At 42.1% G+C, this 17,604-nt stretch overlaps 1 protein-coding gene across 1 annotated transcript in view; it reads right to left on the reverse strand.

Annotated features, from left to right (window-relative positions):
* The window catches only part of LOC150084183 (retinal guanylyl cyclase 2-like), a 280,744-nt gene that overhangs the window by 79,487 nt on the left and 183,653 nt on the right, over positions 1-17,604 (reverse strand). Inside the window, exon 4 of the mRNA XM_090375924.1 lies at positions 1,532-1,622. Within this exon, the coding sequence (XP_090232050.1) occupies positions 1,532-1,622 (91 nt within the window). The remainder of the gene's footprint in view (positions 1-1,531; positions 1,623-17,604) is intronic.

Below are 17,604 nucleotides of genomic sequence, written 5' to 3' on the forward strand. Positions count from 1 at the left end.
CGCTGTGTAATTTTTCAGCGTCTCTTCCATTCTTCGTTGTGTAGTTTTCAGCTTCTCTTCCATTCTTTTGGTGAGTGCCCAAGTTTCACTTCCATAAGTCATGCTTGAAAGTATACATTGGTTCATTGTTTTACGTTTCAGACAAATTGGAACATTGCTGCTCAGTATGTGACTATATTTCCTGAATGCTATCCATCTGAAATTTATCCTTCTCCTGTCTTCCAGACATTTATCATTATTACAGCTAATGACTTGTCCCGGAAGTAAGTATACGAATCCACCTTTTAAATTACTGCTCCTTCAATGAGTATATCCCTTTCTGTGGCATATATCTGTTCATCATTACTTTTGTTTTAGCCATTTTCATCTTTAGTCCAAAATATTTACTAAGTCCTTACTAACGAAATCCTTACTAGAAAAATTTTACCAATCCTCTACTATCCAGTGTTGGTGCTCATGAGCCTGCCATAACTACAACGTCTTGTTTTTAGCTGACATGAGTGGAACCTGGTTCGATCATGGCTGTGATATTCCATTAATGACAATGTACGAAGAGATGTGCTTTCTGAAATGCCTGTTTGATTAACACTTTTATTTTGTTGTATTTTGACTGGCTCTTATGTGGCTCTTACCCTGCAAGACTCTTATTATCCGTTGGCCTCTCGCCTGAACAAGTGGTTCGGATCAGATGTTTGCAGTTGGCTGGATGTTATTTCGTTATTGGAATAATCTCGATACATCCGAGAGATGGTCGTACATGTAAACCCCCAACTGGGTTGCAGTTACCGGAACACTTATACTGGCTCGTCTGGCACCGACTACCATGCCACTTTGGTAGTCGGTGCCAGACGAGCATTCAGCACGACTTCATCTCTCGGACAGGTTTCTCCCTCAGCAGATGCTCAAGCAAACCCAGGCACTTGACGCCGACCTGAACAAATTCGCTGTTGACTGGACTTACCGGAAAAAAATTATGACTAGCAGGACTAATCAGCACTGACTGATGTGTACCTTGCATATGTTCCTGTCTGATTGAGCTGGTGCTCTTATCTCGATGTTAAGGCAGCTCAATCAGACTTAACTCTCGTGAGGAGTTCTCTCCTTTGTATTAAAATGTTTTCGTTTGTACCTTTTTTTATAAATAATTGTTCGATTTTCCCTGAAGTTTCGGGAAGCTGTAAACCTCTCGCTTTATGGGCGTGAAGGGCATTAAAGATTATCTCTCTCTCTCTCACTTTCAAAGTAAGTTTGAATCTCTCGTCTTTAGTACACTCCCGCCTGAATTGAACACGTACTATGCTTGCCGCTTCATTTCGTAAAAAGAGTAGGCGTGCCTAATAATGTTGCCATTCAGTGTATATATATATATATATCTTTGCAATTCATCTTTTTACAGGGATTATTTGCCATTAGATAAAATTATAAATCATACAATTATCGCATGCTTACTCAGATAAGAAACCAGAACAAACGTGGAGTTTGAAGTTAATTCCCTCTCTCATATACATGAGAACTGAAAGCATCCACTTACCTTAAAGTGACAACTACTGCCAAAATGATACCGACGAACAACAGCAACGATGTAGTAACTGAGACAGTCTCCTCATTGGATAGCAAGGAATCTGCAAAAAAATGAGACAAAAAGAGACTTTTTAGGAGATACAGTAATTCAGTTAGAACTTGCGTTCTACTCTACATTGTTCCCCTTCCACGTATTCTTTGCATATTCTAATCATTGTATTTTCTACACTGTGTGTATCTAGAACTTCATTTTGAAAATCATTAAATGAAACTGTATTGAAATTATTGATCCTAGAGATGGCGCTGTATTTCTCTTGGATAATGAGTAGATAAAACGATTACTTTTAGGTACCGGTATTTCATTGAAGCTTAGGCTTAATATAACTTTATCCTGTATGTATACTATTTATAAGAATCATTTCACGTGGTATTCTTATACCAAGGGTTTCAGACACGCTTGCATACGAGATTTAGTCTGGAGAGATTACGTCTCTAATAAACACAGCGGTTTCCATAGTTACGGATGGAATTTTTAGGCTCACGAAAGTAACGCATTCTTTATCAGATATCTGCAGCAATGTTTACGAAAATATGTTGCCTATTCAGGCTACAAATGGAAGTGTGAATTTGAAAAAAAAAAAAAAAAAAAAAAAAAATGTCCGTAATCAGGTTAATGAGTTTAACCATGTAGTAATAATGTTATTCTGATATCGCAAGTAATATTGTTATTTTCATAATTATTTGTTTTTTTTTATTTATGATTTTATAAATAAATTTTCTGTTTATTCTCCGGAATAGCCACATTGGATCAAAATAATTTACAATTACACGAAATTACAAATATTTTACCACGGTTTGGGGCGTCAAGAACACGTGTGCGTAATTTTACACTTGTGCGCTGACTGTTATGTAGTAATGCACTTCTTATTTCTACTGACTAACTTAGATCAAGTTCCCCTAAATTTTCAGTCTTGACATTGCAAGGAATTTGGATAAATGACATGTGGTTTGGGTAGGTGCTTATCTGGTGAAGATACCGATCAACCGGCGAAAGGCCGTGGGTTTGAATACTGCCGCTTGTCCTTATTCAAATCGACTCCGCACAAAGTAATTTACGGGTATGGAAGTAAAATATGAGTTCGCGGGGCTTCACTGTGTCAGTGACTTGTTCCTTATCTGTAACATCGTCCAATTTACTTAGGAATTTATCTTACTTATATTGTCATGATGATCTAAGGACAATCATCATTTTTCCGTAAATCGTAATTCTTCTGTTATTACCTGTATATTTTAAGGACAAAGATCGTGCGATAACCTTTTAGAATGATAATGACATTCATCAAGCCCCACTCTTTTATCAACAGCTTGAATTGTGCTGCTCTTGATGAGAATTATTACGTAAGTGTGTCACAGTGACGTAATAACTGACGCCAATATTGCTACACTGGAATAACGACGATATCGCCCTATTAAGAAAGTAATCTGTGTCGGATATGCCCACTGTTATGAGATTCAAACAGCATTGTCTAACTATTCGACTTATTAATTCGTTTACCTGACTTAAACAAATAATTACGTATTGTATACGCCTATGCGAGATCATTTTTGTGTGTAGTAATAGGGCTCCGTTGTTGATATCATTTTAGCTGTTTGGATTGCAGATTCCTTTACTATACTCTGTTCGTGACGTGCTTGCATGATGCCGCTAACTAACATGTGATCTGTTTAACTACTTGGTGTACCTTTTGAATGTACATTTAATATTATTTATTAAAATTAAGAAAAGAGATAGTAAATATAAAACAGACTTCATTTTTATTATTTATAAGAGATTGTTGCATAACAAATACAGTACAATAGACACATCTCTTTTATTGTATACATCTTTATCGACAGCTGATAATGAATCCTTCAGTGATGTCTAGAGTATACTATTAATTTATACCTGTCATACTTTTATAGTCACGTTGAGCTGAGTTGATTTTATCCTTAATATTGTGATATAAAATATCTAATTTTTTACCCCCAGTTGGATTTATGTTTTCTAGTAGATCTACATTATTAATCACATTTTCCAGATCCAATCTGCAGAATATGATCCAATCTTCATTATGTTTAGGGCTAGGCGTATTAAAACCACTTATAACCAAGATTTTCACGTGGGTTGAGGTGGGCTGCAAAGCAAGTTGTTTGTTATTTGGTTTTTAGGAGCATTAGCAACTAAGGCCATATTGCTCCGGGGATATGCGGTGGTCATTCCCTGACCTTTCCGCATCCTCCGTATTTGGTGGTCAGGGGCTCGAACCCCGGTCTAATCAAGACGCATGTGCTACGCACTGCTGTTCCTGGCTACGGAGACGCCTTGCAAAGCAAGTGACAAGCTCTTCCCTTATTCCTGATTAGGCAGTGCTAAATTATACCTGAGTATAAGGCCATTTCTTTTCTATCGAGGGGCAAAGATAGAACGTTGTCTGTATCTACTATTTGTAGAAGTAGCCAACTTATTAATCCAGATAGCCAGTAAAGAATTAAGCATTTCATTGGGTAAATTGTTGTGATTTTTCATCATTTTTGTAATTTTCATCATTTTTTGAAATTTATGTTCCTAAGTTCAGCATTCTACCTTAACATAAGTCCAAGGTGCGTATTTGTGCGCACATATGGTGCGACTTAGACCATATTGCACTGTATATATTATGTCTGTAAATTTTGTGTTATTTGGTTAATTTGCCTGTTTGCTGGACGAGAAACCCAAGTTTCCTGGAGAAAACAATTCTGTCCTCCCCTGAGATTGACTAACTCAGCCACGTTGTGAAAAAGACCCATAAAAATTCCTCCCGTCTTTGACGGGATTCGAACTCAGATCTTTTATATCCGGTATGGAGAGGACGGTGATTATACCAATTATGGTACTCGCGAGGAACTAAATTCCGGCATCTAAATGGTTGTCTCAGACGAAATCCGTTGATTATAAGTCCACGTCTTTTACGTCGATTCGAAAAATAAAATGCTGTTTGCATATGCTATCTCTAAATAAACTACATGTTATTTTTTTTTTCTGTTTTTACTCCGGCACGACCACGAAGAAGAGTTCAAAAGATACGGAGAATACAAGAATATCACCGTATTTTCTGTCACGCAGGTTTGGACCACAGTCTACTCAAATACGTGTAAGTACTACTGTACCCTTCGCGCTTGACTACTTGGTTACCTCTGCCATACTTGACTAGATGTGTCATTTCTAAGAAATTGTGCACAGACAGCATCAAAGTGTGAGCTGCTATAGTGAACTCCTGTTATTTGATAAGTATTTTTAAATTATGACTACTCCATAATTTAAAAATTATGACCTCTTCTTTATTCCCTGCCATTACCAACCATAATATAAATTCTGAGTGAGTAGCCTTACCCCCGCACCGGATGGAAAGGCCTTGGTTCTAATCCCGTCAACGACACGAGAAAATTTTATTGGCTTTTTTCACAACATGGCTGAGTTAGTCGATCTCAGGCCATAGTTGCGTGTTTTTTTTTTTCTCCTGGAAATTCGGGGTTTTGTTCCAGCAAACAGGCAAATTACAGATAGGACAACACACAATTTACATGCAGAGTATACTAAAGCCTCATGGCTTAGTTTCTTTGGAACTTAACACACATACAACCACCTAACTCAGTAATCTTAGGTGCCAAAAGGAGTTTGGATCTGCTAAAAGGAATAAGTCAAATTCATCTAAGAACATTAACATTTGAAGGCAATTTTGCTTGTGTACAAGTGCTTCTGGCATTTGGAAGATGCAACGACTGTTGCCATGTTCTCATGGATAGTCTAGCAGTGGGATTATCATTATTTTCTGTTCTGCAGATGTAAGGGTTTTTTGTGAATATGCCTGGTGGCCAGGACGTGTAACTTAAAAAATTTGATGTATTTTTTTATCCCTAGGGCAAGATGTTGTATAGTTTGACTTGTAGTTCAAATTGGTCTCACATCAACCGAAATTCTATGGTCAACAAAAAACACGTTCTTCATACTTTCTGCCCTCCTATTTGCCTAAACCTGGAGTTGAACACTTTGAATCTTGTCGGCGCGAAAGATATGTTGTACTTTGCGCGTAGTTTATTGGTCTGGGTCTTTGAAACTGGATGACAATTGATTGTAGGAGGTTCCTCACTGCCTGGAGAACGTTGTTAGAACAGTGGGAAATGAGAACCCACGGGGAATTGTAAATAAGCTATGTACTAGCAAGACTAAAATATATAATAGAAATATGGCATACTCTATTGGAGGTGTTGACTAGGAAAGGTCGAGTTGGAAAGAAAGTATGTCTGCGATTTTGGATCATATGATTGGAGATACTATATCTGAGCAAGACGATGAGGAACAGATGTTGATTGAAAGGCTTAATCATGCTTACTCTGGGGTACATGACCAGGATCCCTTTAGCCTGATTGAATTCTGTGATGCAGTACAGCGCATAAGGAACAATAAATGCCCAGGGATGGACCTCATTGAAGGAGAGTTCATTAAACGGGTTCATCGACTGATACCAGGGATCCTTCTTGAAGTTTTTAATAGCTGCCTGTGTGATGGAGTCTTTCCATCACCATGGAAGGATGCCTTATTCAAGATGACACTGAAGGGACCATCTAGGCCAAAGAATGATCCACGATCTTATCGACCTATTGCCCTCCTTCCTGGATTAGGAAAGGTGTTTGAAAGAATCCTGGCGAGACGGATTACTAACTATACTGAAAAAAAAGTTAGGCTGGTCTGGCAGACAATATGGGTTTACTCCAGGTCGTGGAACAGATGCGCTTCGGGTATTGCGAAACTATATATTAGGCTCGAACAGTAAGTCTGTCCTTGGAATCTTTAATGACTTTGAGGGAACTTTTGACTCCATTAAATGGAGTAGCATTCTTATGATGTTGAGACTTGCAGGCTGTTCAACTAAGTTCTTTAGGGTGGTAAAAGACTACTTCATGCACCGCACCGTGACTGTTAAGTCGTCAGTTGGTTCTATTGTATGAGAGGTGGCCAGGAGCCCACAAGGATCGGTTTTTGGAACACTAATGTGGAACCTAATTTTGGAGGACTGGTTGCGAAGGGACTTCGAACGTACAGAGATGGTGGCATATGCCGATGATCGTGTGCTGCCTATTGAAGGAAATTCACGGATGCAACTAGAAACTAGGTCACAGCAGGTTCTTGAATTTAATAACTGGTTTAGGTTACATAAACTGACAGGCGCCTCCATAGCCAGGTGGGAAGGAGCAGCAGTGCGTAGCACACGCTTCTTGATTAGGCCGGGGTTCGAACCCGTTACCACCTAACACGGAAGATGCGGAAAGGTCAGGGAATGACCACCGCATATCCCGGAGCAATATGGCCTTAGTTGCTAATGCTCCTAAAAACCAAATAACAAACAAACATAAACTGACTGTATCAGGAACCAAAACAAGAACAGTGGTCTTCAAGGGTCATTTTTCGAGTAGAAGACTCCCAGTTGTGAGAATGAATGGGTCGAGCCTAAAATCGGCAAGGCAATTAAAATATCTAGGCGTTATGTTTGATGAATCTTTGGCTTTCAGTCACATGTTACTTATCTATCAGAAAAGGTGAGGAAATTTACTGGGATGATTACTCGAATCACTAGAGTTTGCTGGGGAATAAAAGGTAAGGCGCTGAACTTGCTATATGAATGTGTATTTATCCCCATTTTAACTTATGATGCACCAATTTGGTTTGAGCGTATAAGTCGAAAAGTATTTATTAGAAAGCGCAGTTCCATTCAAAGAGTAATGCTCCTTAGGATGTGCATGGCATGCAGAACTGTGTTGACCCCAGCTTTGCAGGTTGACTGGAAAATTGCCTATTGATCTGCATTTGGTGTATTGTGCATTGGCTTACTTCACCTGTGGTGGCATTCCCTGTTCTTTTCTGAATATACAGGTGGACATCTTGGCAGATCCCAGGAAGGAAAGGGCAAGAATCTGGGATGCTTTGGTAAAAGTCTGGCAAGAGCGTTGGAGTGTTTGTGATAAAGAGCAGATTACACAAAAATTTTTCCCAGATTTAGGAAATGCAGCTTCGATAAAATTCAAATGGTTTTCCCCAAACTTACAAGCAATGTTCGTATTGACTGGTCATGGTTCGATTAATGCAAAGTTGCATGATTTAGGAATTACTGAAAGATCTAATTGCCATTGTGGCGAAAGAGAATCATGGGAACATTATGTACAACTGTGAGGAGTACAGCGATCTGAGAATTGAATTGGTATCTCCGGTTAGTAATCTCAATCTTATGGCAGAAGGCTGCAAGACAATTCAAGTTGATAAACAGGAGAACTTCTTGGCTTCCCAAGCCTTTGCAACTGCAATATTTCTTAGGCAGAAGACTCTTCTGCATCTGGAAGCCTTGGATTTGTAATGCGGTATGGTGTAGTGCCGAATTACCTAAAGTTCTGGGAAATCGTGGAGATTGAGTCTGCTATATCCACTTCAACTCCAGTTCCTTGTGCTGGCATCTGTTCACTGCAGCTCGTTTTGCTGCTGGCTTTCCAACAGACCGTGAATAGATGTAGCTCTTTCCAATGAAGTTTAGACTTTGTCTGAAATTTAATTATATGTATATTTATTTTTTATATAATTTGAATATTTCCGGTTTCTTCATATCAATCTTTTTTGGTCATGGCAGGTTGTTGCCCTACCTGTACTTTGGCAAATAGGAGAGGAAGTATATAAGAATATTGCTAAATTATGTGTAACTGACAGCGGGGTTGCCATTGGTTGGCTGGGACCGCTTTAACTAATAAATATCAATATCAATGTTCACGATACTGGTTGGCCCGTTCCTCTTGTCTATTGTCCTGGACGAATTCCTGGGCATGGTCATGGGGGGTGGTGAGCCCTTGGCCTTCGCGGATGATCTTGTCCTTTTGGTATGTGCTGATACCAGGGCGAACCTGGAGACAATTGAAAATGGAGCAAATGGAGGTGAAACTCCAGAACTAGGAGGTCTTGCACAACATTACCATTTCAGGAGAGAAAACAAAATCCATACACCTTAAAGGCAGGCTACAAATCAAGAGACCGCCTATAATGAACTTAAACTTTACACCCATACGACTGCACACTAACGTCAACCTCCTGTATCTTTTTAATCTCTGGGGCTTACATTCCTCCACCACCACCACCTAAAGTATCTAGCCAACTAAATTTAAATGTACACTGCTATGATAAGGCTAGTCAACAGGGTAGACTGGAGGCTGAAACACAAGGTCCTTACTCTCATATACGTGGAAATTGTCTTATGGTGCCCCCATTTGGTACCGAGAAGCCATCCTAGCAAGAAACAAACGTAAGCTGGATTCAATCCAGAAGTTCATGCTCCTTTAAATTTTCAGTGCGTGCTCTGCAGGTAATAACTGGATGCCAGCCACTATTCTTAGAAAAGCCCTCTTTTAACCACTTCTATCACTTAAGGAAGGGAGTTCCAACCCAACTGCTTAATTTTCAGCTTAATTTACAAACGGCCCCAGGCAGGAAAGAAAACGGATAACCCAACATCTACAAGATATATGGTAACATGACTGGAAATCGCCATCACAAAGCGATTCCTTCCATTATAAGTACAACTCACTCAGAACCTCCACTCTGGTTTTCGCCTGATCTCCATGTGACCTTTATCATCAACGGGCATGGATCCTTCCAACAAAAACTGACGGCCATGGGAATCGAGAATGATCCACGTTACCACTGCGGCGAAGAGGCATCCTAGGGGAACCTCATGCATGAGTGCCCCAGGCTTAAATTCCTCACCACAACTCTTGCAATCAAGAATTCACTCTGCTACTTGAGGAAGGTACCTATAAGGCATTAACCATCTACGCGCAAGAAACATTTGCACTTAGGCGAGCTAAAATTGCAGAACTTGGAGCCAAAGAAGTAATTCAGATTGGTGTGGGATAACTTTCCATCTCCCCAGAACAACACAGACAAAACCATGCTAACCGGAATATGATGAGATTTATTGCAGGCACCATCCAAGGTGCGGGATGCTGGCACTCACCGCAGTATTAGGTATTTTCGGGGTCTGACGGCACCTGGGATTTCTCCCATCTCCGCGTATGTTCTCTGTATCGGACAAGCCAGAGATTTAAAAGTGTGTGGGATATGTACTGTGTAGTTTGTTGTGCCCATTGTTCGTCCGGCCTGTTAGCCGCCGGGCCCCTAGTGAGACCCGACGTTACCAATACCTGCCACAGGGAGGCCGGCCGGGTGTTACCAATATTTGTACTCTGGCTGGTCTTGCCACTTACTTTCCTGGGATTTTAGTGGCTAGGACCAAGAAAAAAAAAAAAAAAAAAAAAAAAAAAAAAATCGAGGTTGCTATTAGTGATACTTTACAAGTTAGTATTAATAGTGCGCGACGTGGGGCTATGCGGTGAAAGTGAGTTTTAAAAACCAACTAGGTTCGGGCAAGAATTTTGATGTTCTCTTTTGATTTTGACATGTAGGGCTAAACGCTGTGCAAGACAAAAGTTTGGGGGGAGGATGAAGACTGGGGGGAAGAAATTGGAAATAAGGGGCCGACAGAGTAGATGGCCCCTGCAGGTAGTGAGGCATGCCCGTGCCCCACCAGAGTGAAAAAATTGGGGAGGCAAGGAGAGGCAAGCCTCTCCTCCCCAGGAGTTTGGAAAGAAAGATCCGCTCAAGAGAGTGCGGATTTGGGTCGCCAACAGGCTGTTCCCGCGGGAGAGTGCCACCGTATGTCGTCTCCATCAGTTTGCAGGCCCTAAAAAACTGGCCATTGAGTCTCATCTAGGTGGGACACTAATAGGGAGTTAAATCTGGGAAGTCATCCTTCCAGACTACATGTGGTTTGGGGCCTATTTACTGGTCATTATCTTGGGGTCATAATCAAGTCTACTGGCTGTCATTATGGGGTTTCATCCCTTCCGTGATGTTTGCTAGTCCTTACACTACCTTTTGTCATTATGTAGTGGGTCTATGCTGCAAGGTCTTGGGGCAGTGTCCCTTTGTTTTGATGTCACGACTATTTAAAGGTATTTTTCGCTCCCATTGGCGGTAATCATGCCTCTTGTGGTTATACAATATATTGTCACTTGTCTTTTCCCAGTGCATTTTGTAGTCAGTCCAAGGTCTGTATAGTCGGCTCCTCTGTATCGTCTCGCTGCTATTTGCAGTTTTGTTTTGCCTCATTCCGTTAAGGTCTTCTGTATATGGCGGCTAGTGTTTGGCGCCTGCTAAATAATCCCTGGGCAAAATCAGTTAAAGCTAAATATTCTTCTTGTGTATCTAGTAGATGTGACTCGAGGTATGGGATCTACAACTATGCCAATGGCAATTACACAGGGGCGTCTGTCCCCTATGACTTTTAAACCCTCACCCTTTACCTTACTTCGCGTAAACTAGGGTGGATTAATTCACCCATGTTCATTCTCCTTTCAATCCTCGCTTCTTCTATACTCCTCTTTTCTTGCTCTCTCTTTTTTTTTTTTTTTATTAAAACTTGGTCTCCGCCAGGAAGCTCAGGCAACCCTGGCGAAGCCAGCCAGAGTATAATGGGCAGCCTGGCTCACCTCCCAGTGGTGGTGGCGGGAAACATAGGGTTCCTCTTGGCGCCTGGAAACAGAACAACAGAACACAGCACTACTCTGACACAAACCAGACTACACTTTTTTCTGGCTTTTACAGAGATTCTGTAATTTTTCACAAAGTGCCATGGAGCATATGTGGGAAACCACCTGTGGCGCCTTCCACAGAACACTACGCCACTATGTTCATGATACTGGATTCATTCCCGTGTGTGACCCACAACTATGCTGACTCCCTATCTTCTCGGATGTTACCTCTTCTGGGAACTGCGACGCCACTGGACTAGACATAAATACGACCTCTGCAGCCACGCTGCCAACGCCACTGGCGATCTATTCAGATCTTATCCTATTCACCTTCAATTCCCTTTCTTGGTAGTGGGGAGGAGACTTTTCTCTCTCCTCCTCTCCCTGCCGCCCTCTCTTCGCCTGGTGAGGCATGGACCTGCCTTACTGACCAACTGGGGGGGGGGGTCTTTCTCTATCGTTCCCATACTTCTAACTTTCACCCCCCAGTATTCAGCCTCCCCCCACTCTACCTATACGACAACGTACGCCCCCAAACTGCAAAATCTAAGTACATCCAAATTAAATCGCGTTCTCAAAAACAATTTTTTTTCTTCTAATTCTAGTGTTCACCCCCATGATATATATTTATTTTATTTTATTTTATTTTTTTTTTTTTTGGGCCTTAGCCACTGAAATCTCATGAAAATAGGTGGCAGGGACCGCCAGAGTAAAATATAGAGCTACTGTGTACCTTTTCTGCATCCACAGGGTTTAATATGGGCAACGGTGGGTACCATTTAGAGCCCAACGGCGGTACACAACACTGCACCTCCCAAAGCCTACACACTTTTAAATTTCTGGCCTCAACAGTGTACTGTTTCACATGACAACGTATATTACGCGGAGATGGGGGAAACCCTTGGTGCCATTAAACACGAACACACTATACGCTACGTACATGATACGTACCTGGCGCTAGGGTCCGCGTTGATCAGAAAGTGTCCATGAGGTGTTCTTGTAGAGCCTTCGGTCTGCAAACGCATGGCTTCAAAAATTGCATAATAGTATATCTGCATCTGTGACGTGATGTTTTATTGCTGCCAGTGTTTGTTTCCTTGTGATTGCTTCCCTCCTAGCACATATTTGGGCATATAACTGGTTATGGACATTAACACTTTGCTTGGTATGGTATGTGTATATTCGAGATGCCTGTGTTGTATTTGTAGTATTGAGGTTTATTGCCTTTGTTTTTTCTTATTAGTTTCACTACTGGGTTATATCTAGTAATTTTGACATGGCATTTAAATAAATAAATATTCTGTTTATACTCCGGGACGACCAAACGATCAGAGGAGTTCACAAGATAGACAGAATACAAGAAACAGCACCGTATTCAGCAGTCACGGGTTTGAACCCCGGTCACTCAAGGCACGTGTACTTATGCACCCGCGCGCCTGACCACTGGGCTACGGCGGCCTCTTTTTTTTTTGTGAATGGTTTACTTTATTTGTGACATTTTACATTTTATTTTTTTACATTTATTTGTGAATGGTTTACTATCTCGTATTCAAGGTGATTCCCAATCGGGCGGTGAGTGTGTCAGTCTAGTGATTTTGTGCTCTTACATTTCCTTTAATTTCAAGTGCAATTATGCAACCAAGTGTAGATTATTTCGGATATCCTGAAAGCTAAAGATGTCATCTATACAAAAGTTCCAACTATCGGCCCCGAAGTTTTGAGGTAAACTTACTTTTGATAATTTTAGATAGACATAATTATATGCTTTAGCAGTAGTGACCGGATGCACGTGTATCATAGCACTTAGAGCGAATGCCACCCTGCTGCACGTACTCGCAATTAGGCTAATCCCTGCCTCGAGCAACAAGGCTCCAAACCTCTGCCTTTTGTTTCTCAGGAAATAGAAAGTAGCTAATAGTGCACCGTGTTTGTTGTTTACTTGTTTGAACTTAAGAAGGGCAAGCTATACAATAAGGTAATTTATCTACAGAGCTTACAAATTTACCCTACTTGATCATTTATTTTCATTGTATGTAAATATATTTTTCTAAAACATTGAAGTCAGCCTCCAAAAAATCGCCAACTTAGTTCAGCCCCTATTTGACCACTTACTTGTGGTTTTTTGGCAATTACAACGAGCTCTGCTTCAACTTACTACGAGTAGAAAATCGTTTATCCGTATTCCTCTCGTTAATCCAGATACCCACTAAAACAACATGAGCGACGCTGAAGTTGAACGATAGTTAAGGGACAGACGGATTACCCAATCCGCTCAAGGAATGAGGCCCCGGCAACTGGGGAAGGTATGAATAAACCTACAAAGACCAAGGCCAAGAAGAAAGAGAAGGGTAGAAGAAGGTCTGCTACAGACGTCCCAACAACGAAGGAAGTCTCTGAAGAGGCTGCCACTGAATCATTCAGCGAATCTGACCATGAAGAACAAAAGAGTCAGGAAACTGAGCATGAAGGAAAAAAGAGTCAGGAACCCCCGTTGACTGGGACTCCAGTGGAACAGATTATTGCCATTAGAGGAACCCTAGAAAAATACATGGCTAGGCAATCAAGTAGAATTACTGCTGCCATTAGAACTGACGTGATAGAGATCTTCAGTAAAATGGAGACAGTGGTCCAAAAATTGCACGTCGACCACGAGAGGCTGAAAGCAAAAATCGAAGTTCTCACACAGGAGGGGGAAAAACAAATGCAACAACGCCCCCACTCCTTTTCAGAGGCGTTGAGGAATGCAGCTCAATATGTGCCTAACCAACCAGGAAAAGTACAAAACCGAAAGGCGGTAAGAAAGCCTGAATCACATGTTATTTTGGTTAAACCAGTGGAAGACGCACATTTAGATACCAGTGAAGCGGTCAAGGAAGCACTCACAAAAAACTTCAAGGAGCAGATGAAAACTGTAAAAATAAAGAGTATTAGAAAGACCAGGCATCCAGGAGTCTTAATAGAAACAGACACCAGGGAGGAGGCACAAACCATCCTGAATAATGCCGACATGACAAATTTCGGGCTTAGGGCAGAAGCCCCAAAGAAAAAAGGGCCTTCAGTTGTGATCTTTGATGTGGACGAGAGCTTAACACCAGAGGAGCTCAAAGCCGAGATCTTTAATAAAAATCTAAGTATATACCTGCAAGATGAGGCTAGCGTGGATGATATTATTCCGAAATACAAAACGAAGACCAAGTCACCTACAAACGTAAACTGGGTAATCGAACTATCAACCAGAGCATGGCAAATTCTGGGAGCTCAAAACAGAATATTCATTGGATGGGGCAGCCATAGATTCAAAGAATATATTCCTGTCCACAGATGTTACAGGTGTCTCCGCTTTGGCCATACCTCACATACTTGCAATCAGCGTGAATCCACATGTGGCCACTGTGCCCAAAAGGGGACACGGCTATAAGGATTGTCCTGTCAGAGATCAGCCGCCAAGCTGCGCAAATTGCAAGGCTGCAAAGTCTCCACACCAACATTCCATCCGAGATACCAACTGCCCTGTCTATCTAAAAGTAAAGAGTCTTTACCAAATGCGAATAAATTATGGATAGAATTCTTTCTCCCAATTACCAACTAGAGATAAGAATTGTACAATTAAATGCAGAGAGCAAGAGTTGTTGCAGACCAGCTGAAGATAAAGGCTGAGGAAAAACAAATAGATCTAATCCTGCTCCAGGAGCCCTATGTTCGCTCTGGGGTGGTTATGGGCTACCCCTCATCATATAAAATTATCCACTGTACAAATGACCAACCATGGGCTGCGATTGTCATCAGAAACCCTGATATCACAGCAACCAAGATCACACCACTATGCACTTCTATCAGTGCCTGTGCCCAAATCATGACATCTCTTGGATCACTGTTCATCCTCTCTCTCTACAGCCATCCAGGTGAAGACATCACTGCTGCTATCTCTCTGATTGAAATGGCACTCCAGCTCCTCCCGGGTGGGCATCTACTGATAGGCATGGACTCAAACTGTCGCTCGCCACTCTGGCACAGTCAGGCACCAGATAGGAATGCCCTAGGAAATGGCTCAAGACTGGAGGACCTTATCCTCACATCAGGCTTACAAATCTTAAACCGCCCAGGACATCTACCCACTTACAGTGGCCCACTCTGGGAGAGCGAAATTGATATCACAATGGCTACGCCTGACTTAGCCAACAAACTTTCCGGCTGGACGGTCCAGGAGTCCTGGACCACTTCAGACCACAGAGCGATCACATTCTCCCTTGTTCGCTCGGTGGAACGCGTCGCATCGATTCCAAAGGACATTGTGCGTTATAACACCAAAAAAGCGGATTGGCAACGCTTCTTTGTGGAACTGTCCAGAAGGCTACCGGATGATGTTCCTCTACCGGCTTCACTCTCGCCAGATCACTGTGTACGCAATATTATTGCCATCATCAAAAGTGCCTGTGATCTGTCCATTCCGCGTAGGAGGCCATACCGCTATGCTGTCCCCTGGTGGAATACAGACCTTCGGGACTTAAGAAAGAGGGCACAACAAGCCAGGAAAACTTACCAACGTGCACGTGCCCATCTTCCCCCACATGAGGTTGAAGCTGCCCGGGAGGCATATCGGGTAGTTAGAAACATGTACACCAAGGAAATTCGTAAGTGTAAGAAGGAATCATGGAACACCCTGGTCTCTACTATTGGCAATGAAGACCCATGGGGCATCGTGTTCCGCATCGTCACCAATAGGCTGCCTAGAGGTGAGGTTCTTAGTACAACTCTCAAACCGGATGGCTCTTCAACCTTTACCTGGTCTGACTCAATAAACAATATTCTTGATTCCATTTACCCTACTGAATTTACAGCGATGTCACTGGAGCAACAGCAGTTCATCGACAGTAATCAAGCTTATCAGCCAGAGGCTACGGAACCGCCCTTCACTATGTTAGAGATGAATATGGCTCTGGCTAAAATGAAAGATGGCAAAACGCCAGGTGCTGACTTACTCGAAGTCGACGTAGTTAAGAAATTCGCTGAAGTCTATCCCACCACACTCTTGAGCCTCCTCAACAGGTGTCTTGCTGAAGGAACTTTCCCTGTACCCTGGAAGACTGCTACTCTCAAGCTGATCCTGAAAAATCCAGATAAACCGCCCCAACTTCCTGCTTCCTACCGACCAATTGCACTGCTCTCCGTTTTGGCCAAGCTTCTAGAACGACTTCTGCTGTATCGCCTTTCCATCTGCTATACCGATAAGCAACTCACCTCACCATGTCAGTTTGGATTCAAGACAGGCTCCAGCACTGAAGACGCTATACACAACTTGATTACCCAGGCCACACATACAACTTCAAAGTATACTCTAGCCATCATGGTGGACTTTGCTGGTGCCTTCGATCGACTGTGGTGGCCCAGTGTCCTTCGGAGGCTTCGGCAGGCAAACACGTCCAAAAACCTATACAATAGTCTAAAATCCTATCTCAGCAATAGAAAATTACAAGTTGTAAACAAATACCAGACTATGACAAGATGCGTTCACCGGGGTTGCCCCCAGGGCTCTGTGCTTGGGCCATTCCTCTGGTCCATTGTTCTGGACGAGTTCCTGGGGTTTGACCTGGGTGGAGCCAGACCCTTAGCCTTCGCTGATGATCTTGTTCTGGTGGTGCAAGGTGACACAAGAGCGGCACTGGAAGCAAAAGCAAATACAGCTCTAGAAAAGCTCCAAAACTGGGCAGCACTCCACAACCTCTCAATTTCTGGTGAGAAAACAAAATCGATTCTCCTCAAAGGAAAGCTACAAATACGCAGGCCTCCAACAATGAAGTTAAATAACATCCCTATACGTCTCTACACAGAAGTCAAATACCTGGGAATCTACATTGACACCGGTCTTACCTTTCACTCTCATCTGAAGTACTTATCCACAAAAATCCGAAAGTATACGGCTATGATAAGAAGAGTCAGCAGAGCGGACTGGGGTTTGAAGCATAAAGCTTTGTCTCTCATCTATAAAGCGGCGTTTCTCCCAATTGTGTGTTATGGAGCCTCAGTTTGGTGTACAAAGGCTATCCTGGAAAAGAACAAGCGTAAACTTGACTCAATACAAAGATTCATGATGTTATCTATCTGCAGGGCATGTCGCACTGTCAGCACCCCTGCCCTACAGGTTATTACTGGATGCTTGCCACTCTATCTTGAGGTGATTAAAAGGGGACTTTACCATCGATTAAAGAAGGGAATTCCGACACAGTTGTTAAATCTTCAACTGCAGCTTACCAATGACCTGAAACAAGAAAGAAAACGTATCTTCACACACCTTCAAGGAATTTGGCAGCATTCATGGGAAACCACGCCCAAAGGAGAAATTACCAGAAGATTTCTCCCATCCATTGACATGACTTTCCCAAAGTCTCCTTCCTGGTTTTCACCTGGTCTGCAAGTTACATTCCTGATCACAGGACATGGGCC

The sequence above is a fragment of the Mastigoproctus giganteus genome, chromosome 6, assembly GCF_048544385.1.
Source record: "Mastigoproctus giganteus isolate SK-2022 chromosome 6, ASM4854438v1, whole genome shotgun sequence".
Taxonomy (NCBI): domain Eukaryota; kingdom Metazoa; phylum Arthropoda; class Arachnida; order Uropygi; family Thelyphonidae; genus Mastigoproctus; species Mastigoproctus giganteus.